This window comes from Mus caroli, unplaced genomic scaffold, assembly GCF_978045245.1.
Source record: "Mus caroli unplaced genomic scaffold, Mus_caroli_1 scaffold_16, whole genome shotgun sequence".
Taxonomy (NCBI): Eukaryota; Metazoa; Chordata; class Mammalia; order Rodentia; family Muridae; genus Mus; species Mus caroli.
Window position 1 is genome coordinate 3,186,901 of NW_028227271.1, and position 14,003 is coordinate 3,200,903.

A 14,003-nucleotide genomic window follows, 5' to 3' on the forward strand; every position below is an offset into this window, starting at 1 on the left:
GTACATATGTAAGTATATATGTCTGCACACACCGTTGAGAGGGTGTGCATATCAGGGCACTCAGGTAATCTGAAGACACCTTGAAAGTATAACAAAGTAAAAACAAAATTCTAGGCCTTTAGGCCCAGGCTTGGGAATGTGACCTCTGTGACTCAATGCTCCAAGGTATGCTAATCATAAAACAGATAGCGACATTCCTCCACCCACCCACTTCCTGGGTTAAAAGAGTGTTCATTCAAAGAAAGTCACCCTGACCACTGCAGGAACCCGCTATGCAAATGTGCTATTGTTAGGGGCTCTTAGAAACTGTCTTGAGAGATAACCGGAACAATTACCAGGTATTCCTTGTGACTCTTGTGACTTTGCACTTCCTTGTGACTCTTAACTGGTATCTTTGGTATTTTCCAACAATGTCCTCCCCACTTCCTTGAGTTGTGGTTTCTTCCTTTAAATACCGCCTTACCCAGCTACTCGGGCCTCCACGGTCCTCTACCCCTGCATGGTGTATGACCGTGGGCCCGAGAGCGCTCTTGAATAAAAATCCTCTTGCAGTTTGCAGCAAGACCGTTTCTTGTGAGTGATTTGGGGTGTCGCCTCTCCTGAGTCAGAACGTGGGGGAGACCTCACGTTGTGGGTCTTTCAAACTCACAGGTCCACTCCCTCCCCCCCTCACATGGGACCCTGGGACCACACTTAGGCCCTTAGACCTAGAGTTTCCCCTGCTGAGCCTTCTCACTAATCCTAGCTAGGTCTCCTAACTCTATTCCACTTACAAGACAAAGGAGCTAAAAGCTTTTCTTAAATTGCACTAACTGCACCAGTTCAAAATGGGCAGGCGTGGTAACAAAGATGGTGTACTGGAGCTTCCTATTGTAAACACACAATTACACACAACCGTCTCGCCACCCCCATTATCTGGAAAACCCACTGACACCGCTATCTAAATGACGTCTGTGGCATGCGGTGGGTCTCCTACAAGGTGGCATCAGCCCTCGAGGATCCAGCAGCTAATCACTTGGCCAGAGAGAAGCAAACCCAGAGGCGTGGCTGCTTTCGTCTTGTTTCATACCCTAATCTAAGATTTGGGCAGACACTGTTCAGGAAGTTTGAGCCCTGGGCCAGATGAAGCTTAGCTTTTTACCTGTGTCCCTGTCAGGCAGGGGGACAGGACTGGCTTTGCTACAAAGATCCATCCAAACTATGGGCCTGGTGTGTGCCACTGTGTCTACCCGACAAGGCCATGCTCCTGTGTCACATTGGAGGGTTGCACAGACGGCAGCACACCGTGGTCTCCATTACATCTCCAGCATGCTGCTGTGCTAACAATATCACCTTTATATACAAAGATGGGACACGAGTGTGGGTCAGGGAGATCCCACACTGCTCTAGTATCCTTCTGAATGCTAATAAGTAGATGTGTTTCAACTATGCCCACACTTCCTTCCTTCCTCCCTCTCCTCTGTCTTCCCCTCAAATTCCCAGGGGCTTCATGTGCTAGGAAGTGCTCTGTCACTGAGCTACATCCTCACCACCCTGCCACACGTATGTTTTGTTGTTTTGTTTTTAAAGCTTGCCTGGAGGCAAAACTGGAAGTCTTGCTAACAGGGGTTGGCCTGTAGGAAGGCCTGAAAGTGACCCACAGCAGCAACAAAATGGGGAAAGAAGACCCTGGGTGGAAGCAAGGGCTCGCTATGTCTTCCTGACACAGCACGTGTCTCCCTGCTTGGGCAGAGACACAGCTCTGTCTCCCCTCTCCCCAGCCTGAAGGGAAGGGGGCCTCTGCAGCTGGGCCTCCTGCAACTCACTTTCTGCGTCAAATAGTACGGGTCAAAGTCCTCCAGGGGAACCGCAACCAGGCCTTGCGGGATGTCCCCGTAGATGAAAGGCAAACTCTTCCCCGCCTCCAGGTCACTGTTTGGCTTGGGCTTGCTGTCTTCATCGTCCTCCCGGTGGCTGCCATCCGCCTTGGGTGGTTTCTTGAGCTTGCTCTCGGCGATGCGCCTCTCGATGTTTGCCAGCGACTCGGGGGTGAAAGGCTTGAAACTGTCGGGGCCTGGTGGTGCGAGCAGCCGCGCTGCCATCTTCTCATTCTGCAGCAGCTTCGTTAGTTATGCTGAGTCCGGGACAGGTCGGCTCTGGAAGAACAGCAACACAGGCAGCGTTAATCAATCACCGCTCTAAAAGGAGGCAGGGATGAAGCCAGCTTGTTCTCAACCTCCATTCACAGCCTCTGCCACACGGCTTCCACCTCCGCACACTTCCTCCTCATCTTAAAAAAATCTAAGGCAAGAGTGGCTTGGGTGACCTTTGTAATGGTCCTCGGGAGAGCAGTCAGCCAGGGAGAGGGGAAGACTGGGGTCTCCCTAACTGTGGGCATATACAGTATTTATCTAAATCCAACCCACTGTTGAGAATCACACACAGGCACTCCGTTCTCGGCTAACAAGGCAGTTAGAGCTCCCTAGGGCCTGCCTTTGCATGCTCCCCCTCCTCCCTCTGGATCTACGCTAAAAAAAAAAAAAAAAAAAAAAAAAAAGTTTTCCTTTAAGGGAAAGGAACGGGTAAATTTTCCCTCCTCTCAAGAACTTCACTTTCGAAAAACAAAACTAACTCCTTAAAACTTCTGCCGACAGAAAATATTGGCAAAATAGCTCCCGTCTGAATTCATCCTTCCATTTCAAAGGTGTTTCAATTGACTGAGCTGTCGGAAATCTGCCTAGTATAAGATTCCAGTGGTATCTTTTTTTTAAGGATCAAGAACCCACCGGGGATAAACAAAGAAGACACCTTTCAGTGGAAAGGGCGGCCATCACTCCCACAGATCGCTGCTTAGCGATGAGGAAGACCAAGGGAGCCTCCAGGTACCCCCATGTGCCAGCCACGCAGCACTGCAGGCCTGGGGGACTGGCTCCCTAATAGAGACTCAGACAGAAGGGAAGACGGACCAGAGACTCTGCCCTCTAGAATGAGCAACGGCATAGAAACCAGGCATCAGGGATTGCCTAGCCCACGTATGAAGAGCCTTTGCACTCCTGTAGACAGAACCCCGAGTTACTTCCATCCAAGACGGAAGCAGAGGGATCAGGATGCAGAGAAGCGCCCGCTCATGTCTGAATGGACACAGACCAGGGGCAGTACTTCCCCTGCTGCTCAGAGCGGTGCTTCCAGCCTGCTCAGCATAAGGTCTGCCCAGGAAATATACTTCTTAATGATCTGTCTCTCACAGTCCACACATCCTTTAAGAGTATTTATTGACTTAGTGTACATACACACACACACACACACTCCCAGGAAATAGTTTTGGAAGACTAGAGATTGCTGTTTCTGCTCCTACTTAGTCCTCAGGGTCCACTTCCCATAGCTATATAATGGGAGCCTGCTCGAGAGAGGGACTGTAAACGCTCACTGGTGTCCCTCAGGACTCCTTTCACGGATCTGCCAGCCCAGACTCTGTGTTCCTGGTGACTGTGGTACCACAGCTTGGAGCTGAGTGTCTGTAGCCAGGCACTTTCAGCATGGGGCTTCCTGGATAAGAACCAGACACTGCCCCCCCCCCCCAACACCCACACTGGGTACCTTCCCACACTGCACCAGAGCCAGGCAGAGGGAAGGGTCGCAGAAATCACTCCAGGTAAGAAGCATAGGACTTTAGAAACATAAGACACTGTAGGTCTTGTCCCATCCACTGTGCAGATGAGGACATGCAGAGCCCTAAGAGAGTGGAAAACTTGCCTGGGTCACAGAGCCGCAACCAAGGGCTGAGATGGCTCAGCAGGTAGGAGGTGCCTGTTGCCAAGCCTCAAGACCAGAGTTCTAGACCGGCAAGGTAGAGGGAGAAAACCAATTCCCACAAGCTGCCTTCTGACCTCTATATACATACCATGTGACCCTCTAAATAATAAATAAATACAAACGAATAAAATGCAGAAATAAAATAGGACCTCAACCAGACTCTCATGTCCCAACTCCTATTTCTTTACTATTAAATTCTTATTTTATTTATTTATAGTGAGTCATCGCACCCTTTCCTTCCCTCCCCCACTAGTTTCCAGCAGACAGTCTGGCTCATTAAGTAACTCACACAGAAATGATAGGGTTTCATGATCTGAGGCTTCATTCACAGAATTTCCCAACCTAGCCTTCCTTTTCCCTCATTCCTCCCATATCCTGAACAAGGCCAGCAAAACCTCTTCCAGCTGCACCAACTGTGGACTCCAGTCTCAGTGTGCCTGCCCTCGGTCGTCTCTGCTGGAGGCTCCGCTCTGCTCTCAGCTGTGTTCCAAGTACCCTGCTCGCTCTAGCTTCATCTCCAGAACAGAGTGTGAGGTCTATTGTTATCAACATTTAACAGATATAGGGACAGAGTCTTGGAAAATGACTGTGGCTTTCCCAAAGCCACACTGCCAGAGAATGACAGTCAGGACTCCAAACACTTGTAGACACTCAACAGCCAAACAGGACAACACCTGCAACCCACAAGGCCAAAGAACTGAACTCCAGGCTCCACCTTCCACATCCACCACTAGCTGAAGTCATTCTCTTCCTGTGCTCTGACTTCTGACAGCTTCGGCTCTCCCGGTTGGGAGCTGCCTCCTTCTGTCGTTCTCCAGGGCCAGCCTCCCCTCCCCCAAAATTAGCCCTGTTCCCCACCACATTTTCACCCTTCCCTCGTCGACAATCACCTCCATGGGTTAGTTTTGCTGCTTCCTATATTTCAGTCGAGTACAGATATACATTCAACCTATGGGCTTTGTTTGGCTTCATTCCAACCATCATTCTGCGGAGTTCACCTCACTGCGGTCGTTCATTCTAACTGCTGAGTAGTGTCCCGTACATGACAGAAGCACAGTTCACTCTCCTTACTTTAACAGGCTTTGGTTGCTTTAAGCTACTAGGATGAGAAGCTAAGCAGCCTGGATTCTTTGTAGCATTTGGCTAAGGGAAGAATGAGGAACTGGATACCATGTATAAATCTCTAGTGCCACAGGGTAGAGGCTCCAGCTGCCCCACACCCTTGCCTACACTCAGAACTCATGTTGTCAATTTCACTCATATTAGTGGCACCTGGAGGTTTAAGATTCATTTATTGAGGCAAAATCTAGGTAACTTGAAAGGAACCATTTTAAAGCAAAGGACTCAGTTGCCCTGTATTTGCAACCTCCCTGCTGTGCTCCAAGTACAGGGGCACCCACTACCCCTCACCCAGCCTAGTCTCTTGGCAACCCCCAATGCTCTGTCCAGCTTCAAGAGTGTGTTAGCATTCAGTCTAAACTCCACCCCTACGGTTACCTGGCAACAGCCAGGTAGGCCTGGCCCACTGTAAAAGGGGTTGCTTGACCCCTCCTCTCTCTCTTACTCCTGCTTCCTCGCTTCTCTCTTGTCCTCTTGGGCTCATTCTTCCCTTCCCCTCTCTCTCCACGTGGTCATGGCCAGCCTTTACTTGTCTACACTCTCCTTCTCTCTGCCTTTCTCTGCCTCTACTACCCTCTTAACTCCCCTCCCTGTGCTCTGAATGAACTCTATTCTATTCTATACCATTGTGTGGCTGGTCCCTCATGGGGAACAGATGCCTCAGGATGGGCCCATAGAGACATCCCCTTACCCCATACCTCACCACACCCCTATAGAACCTATCTTAATACTTTGTTACCTTTTTATAAGTACATCAGTCTGTCCCCACCACTACATCTTTTCCGGGTATTTCCTTTAAAACATGAGCACACAGTGTGCGACCGTTTGTGTCTGTCACAGGGCAGTATGAATCAGTACGGCATTCCTTCTCTCTCTCTCCACACACCTGCACAGCAAGCGCAAGCTCACTAACCCAATGATGGGCATTTGAGCTCATGCGACCTTTTGGCTGTTTTGAGTACCACAAGCAACGCACATGTGGCACTCTGCACCTTCTCAATTCCTGTAATGAGAAAGGATCTCATTACCCAGCCCAGGCTGGCCTCAACTTCCCAGTCTTTCTGCCTCACCCTCCCAAGCACTTGGATTACAGGGGTGAACAACCTCGTTCAGCTCCATTTCCAATTCGGTAGAGAACGGACCTACAACAGGAACTTCCGGGTCTGATCATGCATTTGCATTTTGCCTGCATGTCTGTGAGAGCTTGTCAGGTCCCCCGGAACTGTGGTGAGCTGCCTTGTGGGTGCAGGGAATTGAACGTGGGTCCTCTGGAAGAGCAGCTAGTATTCTTAACCACTGAGCCCCCAATGGGAATAGTGTTGGATGTTTTTGTAGAAGTGCTAAGCTCTCTCCAGTGGCCGAGCCTCTGCATCCCACGAGCAAAGGTAACAGTTTCTCCACCTGCTTACTCATGGGTCACCCGAGTACTCATGGGTCAGAAATGGCAACTCAAGTGTTTCCCTACATGGCTTTGCATGTGGCATGTGCATGTGTGTGCATTTGTGTATAGTGTAGAGTGACTTCTAAGGATGACACAGGAAGGGTCTTTCAATGAACCCAAGAGCCCACTGGTAGGTTAGTTAGTTTAGTTTAGGTGACCAGACTGCCGTGAGCAGCCCCAGGCTCTGCCTTCTGAGTGACAGGATTACTGGTGAGTCACTACATCTGCCTGGCATTTACATGGGTTCTGAGGACCCAGCGTCTGCCCTCATGACGTTTTTGCTATGTATTTCTCTAAGGTTCTTCACATGCCTCACCGTGGTTCAAGTCTGTACTGTGTGCTGGCGATTTAGATCCCTCCCCCTTTGTAAATGCAGGCCTCACTGGTTGCCCACTTGTTTGTTTGTTTGTTTGTTTGTTTGTTTTTCTACTGGCTCATTTATATTTTCCTGTTTTGAATTGTTTATTTGCTGAACAAGTTCTTGGTCAGATATAAAATACCTCCCTTTTCTTTTCAAGGTTTGGGTTTTTTGTTTGTTTGTTTGTTTTGTTTTGTTTGAGACAGGTTTTTCTCTGTGTAGCCTGCCTGTCCTGGAACTCACCCTGTAGACTTGAACTCACAGAGATCCTCCTGCCCCTCCTGCCCCTCCTGCCCCTCCTGCCCCTCCTGCCCCTCCTGCCCCTCCTGCCTCTGCCAAGTACTTGGATTAAAGGTGTGCTCCAGCAGGCCCAGAATTTTTTTTTTAAGTACCTCCCTCTCTATTGTGTTCTTGGCAATATTTTCATACATAGTTCTTTATTATATTGAAATCCAATTTGTCAATCTTTCCCTCCAAGTTATCTCTTTAGGAATCAGCCAACTCACCCACAGTCATGCACGTGTTCTCCTGTTTTCTGCTAGAAGTTTTATTGTTTTACCCTTTCCTTTAAACCTGCACACCACTGGCAACTGGTCACTGTATAGGTATGAAGACAGAATCCATTTTTCCAGTGTCAATAATAAACAGACCCAGCATCAGCTGGTAAAATGTCTGGTGGCTGTTACGTCATGGATTTCTATTTACAAGTTTTAACTCTAAAAAATAAAACCTCATTCTTCAGAGCAAACTTTGCAAAAAGTAAACAATTTTCTTGGGTTTAGAAAGAACTCAGAGGTCATACAATGCAAACTTCCTGATCTGAAAGTCAAAGCCGAGACCTGACAGCTTAACTTCCAGTTAAGTACCGCACTCAGCCAGCAAGCGAGGGGTTGGGGGGGGATGTGGGATGTGGGAGGGGTACATTGGGAGGAAAGGGGTTGGGAGGAAAGGGCCTTCTTATCCTCTGGGAGGGTAAGAAGGACCAGAATGCCTGGAGGGAGGGAGGGCTATCAGGCAGGGAAGGAGAGCCAGCACTCTCTAGCATACACTTGACCTTTAAACAATGGCAGCCTGAACTATACAAATCCACTTACATGCAGATTTTTTGACAGTTTGAACAGATACACCTAGTGGGCAGAATCATTTTTTTTTAAATGAATGAAAAGCAGGGTGTGTTGTGAATGCATTAAAAGATGTGTATATAAAAGTTCTGTCTGATCATTTGCTACATAAAATATGTGCAGGCCTATGTCAAAAATTTAAACTTATCAAAGCCTGTGAACACAGGCTTTTGCAGCCTCCTATTAAATCATGAGTGTAAAAAATTAACTGTGTTAATTGTACCACATTCTGCCCAACTGCTGTGATTTGCCAGTCACTCCCATTGCTGTGGTAGTTACGTCCTAGTGGAGCACTAGCTGTCTCGTGTTAGGAATTTTTCCCTCTGCAGTAAATTGTGTATCTCCCCATTCTGTGCATTTACCATCACACACATTACATGTAACAATGTAACAAACAGCCGGGCAGTGGTGGCTCACGCTTTTAATTCCAGCACTCTGGAGGCAGAGGCAGGTGGATTTCTGAGTTCGAGGCCAGCCTGGTCTACAACGTGAGTTTCAGGACAGCCAGGGCTACACAGAGAAACCCTGTCTCGAAAAACCAACCAACCAACAAACAATGTAACAAACAGATTAAGTGTTCACAGACTTATTATCACATGTAACAATGACACAAACAAGTGTTGACCAACTATTATCATCAAGTCTCCTGGTCTACAGCAACAGTCAGCTGAGTTTGCTGGGAGCCAGAGGTATGGTTCGGACAACTTGCCTGGCATGCTGAGCCCAGGTTTTGATCCTTGGTACCATAAAAATGAAAGAGCCCGGGGAGGGTCAAAGTGATCCTCAGACTTCACTGTGTCTGGGCATGCTGTTCCGAGGTGAGCCAGACTACCATGTTCACAGAGCATGTTGTGTCAATGCCTCTGCTCACAGTGCTGCTGTCTCAGCTGCTCATTTCTGCCCTGTCCCCACCCTGCTCCAGATAATGAAGGGACAGTGACAGAGGCTCTTGGCCCTCAGAGTTTTCCTGAGAGTTTCAAGAAAGACTGAACTAGACTCAAAAAATTTGGGACAATAGATAGCTAGTGCTCTCTTCTCTTGGTCATCCAAGAGGTTTAAGATTTTAGTACTCTCTGAAATCGGGCCCGTGTGGGAGAATAAGGCGGGAAGACACAGAAAATGGCTGAAGAGAAGTTAGCACAGGAACAGAATGGGAGTCTGCTGGCTAGCGAGCAGCCAGTGCAGGCTAGCAAGCAGCCAGTGCAGGCTAGTGAGCAGTCAGTGCAGGCTAGTGAGCAGCCAGTGCAGGCTAGTGAGCAGCCAGTGCAGGCTACCAAGCAGCTAGTGCAGGCTAGTGAGAAGTCAGTGCAGGCTAGCAAGCAGTCAGTACAGGGACTCTAGGCAAGGGTACATAAGAAATACACTGGGAACAGCACCAAGTTAACAGTTACCAGTGAGCCTGATGGCATTCTCAGAAGGCTGAGGCAGTAGGATGGAGCACTCAAGACCAGACTAAACACAATGTTGGAGGGGTTGGGAGGTGGGGGTAATCTGGGAGGAGTTAGGGGGAGGAGAGAGGATGACCAAAATATTGTATACATGCATGAAATTCTCAAAGAATAAAAATATTTTTTTTAAGAAAAAAAAGGAGACCGGCATAAGTTACACAGTGAGTTCAAGGTTAGTCTGAATTGCATAGCAAGATCCTGTTTCCAAAATAAATAAACAAATAAACAGCATCAGACTTGTTTGTTCTGTGTAGAGAAACACAACCCATTAACTAAGTCCCTGGCACTGCGAAAAAGAAATAAAATCAAACTTGTCTCAGACTTGAAAGAGAAACACAAAGTCTCACGACTCATATACTCGGTATAAAAATTAATTACAAATATGGAGTCATCAAAATGTTGGTATTGACCTAGAGACAACCATATAGACCAACAGGCAGAGTCTGGACAAAAAGCCTCTGCTATGTAGTCAAGGGATTTTCAACAAAGATGCCAAGACAGGTCAACCGAGCAAGGACAGTCCTATAGATACACAGTGCAGGACACATGATGTATGACACACTGACACACACACACACACACACACGTAAAAGAAGGAAGCTGGTTTTATAGTACCTGCAACATTAACTCAAAAATGAACCAGTGCCTAAATAAAAGAATAAAAAACTATGAAACTCAGAAGAAAACATGGCCAGGGAGTTATTTGTAAGCCTTGAGTTTGTCTTAGTTAGGGTTTTACTGCTGTGAACAGACACCATGACCAAGGCAAGTCTTATAAAGGACAACATTTAATTAGGGCTGGCTTATAGGTTCAGAGGCTCATTCCATTATCAACAAGGGGGAGCAGGGCAGCATCCAGGCAGGCATGGCACAGGAGGAGCTTAGAGTTCTACAGCTTCATCTGAAGGCTGCTAGTGGAAGACTCACTTCCAGGCAGCTAGGGTGAGGGGCTTAAGCCCAAGCCCACAGTGACACACCTACTCCAACAAGGCCACACCTCCAAGTAGTGCCACTCCCTGAGCCAAGCAAATTTAAACCATGACAAGGTTCAAAGGACCAGGGTTCAGATCCCCAACACTCACACAAATGCCAGGTGGACATGTCAATCTGCCTTTTAATCCCAATGCTAGGAAGGCCAGGACACAGGATCCCTGGAGCAAGCTGTGTTTCAGTCTGGTCTAGCCAGAAGGAACTTTGGGCTCAGCAAGAGAGCCAGTCTCTGTGAATGAGGTGGGGAGCAACAGAGAAAGAGTCTTGTCATCAGTCATGCGCCTTCACACATGTGCATGTATACCTACACACAGATATGCCCACGCACACGTGAACAGGCACACATGCAAATGTGTGCCACACAGAGACACATGCAAAAAAAGCCCTAATTAAATCAAACCACCTTGTGCTTTATATGACCGTATCAAGAGATTGAGAAGGCAAGTCACAGGACAGAAAAACGTGTTTACAAGGCACACACCTGAAGGAAATGGCTAGTCGGATGGCTAACACAGGAACACAGCCAGCAACAAGGAGCTAGAGATTGACAGGCTGAGGTGGCCGTTGAGAAACCGAAAGGACTGCTGAGACAGCTTGGGAGTAGGGGTGCTCGAACACTGCCTGACTCTGGCCCCCGCCCCCACAAGCTAGCAGAAGCTAACTGACTCCAAGATGCTGTCATCTGAGACCCACACACATATCATGGCACATGCATGTGCCTGCTACATACATACATATACATGTATATTTATCATCTTTCTAGCATTTGTTACCTCAACACACAAAACTAACTAACTAACTAACTAGCTGGAGCCCTGGCACAAGCCTGATTGGAACATAAAGCTGTATATCTTTACAGAGGAACCTCAGCTTTACAGAAGAGCACAGCAGTTCTTCCCAACTCAGGAATCCTCAGGAATTACCACCTATTACTATATATCACCAACTGAAAGCAGTAACTCAAAAAGATATTCTCGGCAGCATTATTAGAGTTGTCAAACAGCCCAAATGACCAGGAACTGGATATATAAGATGTGGTGTGTACATAAAATGAAATACTATGCAACCTTAAAAGTAAAAGGAAAGTTAACGTGTACCAAAGAACGAATGAGCCTTGAGAGCATGCAAGTGGGAGAAACGAGAAACGAAGAGGTAAGTGCTATAAGAGTCTATGAGTCTACTTACACGTAGTACAGGAGTTACTTACACAGGTTATAGGAATGTCTTACACGTGTTATAGTTCCATGTGTCAGAGGAGTTTCTAACACACCAGCACTATGCTCTGATGAACAAGATTGTCACTATGGCCCACAAGGGACCTGGCAGTCTTCTGGGTAAAGGGTAGGTAGATGGGCGAATCACAGCAGGCTAAACTCTCCAATAAAGTAAAGCAAGCTTTTACAGACTCACAAAAGCAGAACACCTAGCCTGGTTTAGCAGGATCAAGGTAGGCCTCCTGGAACAGGCAGCATCCACTAAGGCTGCTAGCATGGGAGTTGAGGGTGGGAGGAGGGGAGGTCAAGCAATGGAGGTACTTTGAAAATCCTGAGTAGACTCAGAAAGCCACACCAGGAAGGCTGAGCCCTGCTGGCATGAGAGGCCATCTTGTTTTATCCTGAAAGTGAGAAGCAGACCTCAGGCTTTAAGAGGGCAGCCATGGCCTACTTCAGGGCTTCACAAACTTGTCTACTCAAGAAATTCTCTTTTTCCTCTCAAGAAATTTTTATAGGACCCCAGGAGGAGGTAGACAGGATAGGCCCATCAGTGAAGCTTTCACTCTTAGACTGTAAAGAAACAACTCTGGCGTGCACGTAATTTACTGTTTATTGGTGATGAAAGCTAAGGAGGAGGGGCTGGCTCCACACCGTTTTGCTACAAGCCGAGGAACAATACAGTAAACTGTTAAAACGACTTTCTGTGAAAATCATTCTGGTTCTACCAGACCAGAGAACCGACAAACAGAATAATAACTGCAGCTTCAAACACGATGTTTGAATCTGAGCTTAGGCACTGCAGGGGCCTCCCCCCCTCCCCCAACCCACTCGGAGCTGGCTGGTGAGCTGGTACTGCACTGCAGGCGCCGCCCTGTCCCTCTGGTACTACTCTGCAGGTTCCTCCCCTACCCTCCATCCCACCCTGAGCGGGGCGCTGCACTGCAGACGCTGCCCCCTCCCCTGTGGGGAGGTGCTGCACTGTGGACACCCTCCTCTGGCGCTGCACTGCAGGCGCCCCCCTCTGGCGCCCCCCAGTACAGCACATGTGTTCTGTTAAGAATGAAGGCCGCAGTGATGTCACGCCAGGTGACAGCTTGAACCCATTAGGTGTTTGTTTTGAATTAGATTTTGATTTGTGCGTTCAGAAATCTTTTCACTGTTGACTATTTTTAAAAATTGATATTGTAATACAATTACCTCATTTCCCCTTCCTTTTCTTCTCTCCAAACTCCCCTCCTATTCACCCCTTCTTGCTCTCTTGGCCTCTTTTTCTATTAGCTGTTGTTATATGCACATGTGAATATATATATATATATATATGTATATATATATACACACACACACATATAGAGAGAGAGTGAATATATATATATATATATATACACACACACATATATATATAGAGAGAGAGAGAAAGAGAGAGAGAGATGTGTGTGTGTGTGTGTGTACACACACATTCCTAACTATAACCTGCTCAGTCTGTATAAAGGTTACTTGTGTTCTCAGGTCTGACCTTTTGGTATTGGATAGACGATTTATGTCCTCTGCCCAGGGAAGACTGTCTCCCCTGTTCTCATCATTCCTTGGCTGCCTGTGGTCCTGTGTGTAGGGGTGAGGCCTCATGGTCTCTCCCCACCCACTTGGGCACGCCTATTTCCAATTCATGTTTAGGCAGCCATGTTGGTGAGACTTACTGTGTGTACCTGCTGGCATGACTAGGAGACACAATTACAGTAAACTCCCTGTCCCTTTTCTTTGACAGTCTTTCCACTAACTCTCTTGCAATGATCCCTGGGCCTTCGGTGCAGAAGCTATGTTGTAGATATGTCAGTTAGGACTCAGCTCTGCAACTCTGCCTTTGGACTGGTGTGGTTTTCTGTCATGGTCTCCATCTGTTGCAAGAAGAATTTCTTTGATGAGGGGTAAGGACTATACTTCTCTGTGGGTGTAAGGACAAATATTTTTTCAGGGCCTCCTCATTCAGGCTCAAGTGAAGCTGTGACCCAAAGTTTAACGAGCTTTGTTTAGACAATATCTGAGTTCCCAACAATAATACCTAGACTACATGAGGGGAGCAGGAACAGGGTTAGAGGTGAGCCAGGCAGAAGCTGTATGGCGAGTCAGGTAGAGACGGTGACAGCCTGGACCAGGTAGCACCAGTTGGATGGCATGTTGAGCAGGCCAGCTGACTGAGGGTAAGAAGGCAGGAGACTAGGAAAAACGCCCCACTTTCTGTCATGGGCAAATGGGTAGGAGGTAGTGAAACTCGGTAACACAGGAATGTGACGTGACATACAGCTCTGGAGCTTAAACGGCTTCACTTTGAACAGGCCTAGGCTGAGGCGCTTTGACGCATCCTAACGGGGATGCCAGACAGGCAGCCAGCCACGTGGTTCTGAAGCTCAGATGAGGTTTAGCTAGAACCAAAGGGAGAGAAATGGTCGCAGGAGAACTGAAGCTGTATTCAGGCCTGTCGGTGAGCCAGCTCTGTGCATCTGCTGTGAGCTCATGGAATCAGCC

General features: G+C 47.8%; 1 protein-coding gene across 3 annotated transcripts in view; it reads right to left on the minus strand.

Moving 5' to 3' along the window:
- Scn8a (sodium voltage-gated channel alpha subunit 8) overlaps positions 1-14,003 on the minus strand; it is a 174,968-nt gene that overhangs the window by 109,111 nt on the left and 51,854 nt on the right. For all 3 annotated transcript variants that reach the window (XM_085831720.1, XM_085831722.1, XM_085831721.1), the window contains exon 2: positions 1,806-2,135. In XM_085831720.1, coding sequence (XP_085687846.1) covers positions 1,806-2,081 — 276 coding nt within the window. In that variant the 5' untranslated portion in view covers positions 2,082-2,135. The remainder of the gene's footprint in view (positions 1-1,805; positions 2,136-14,003) is intronic.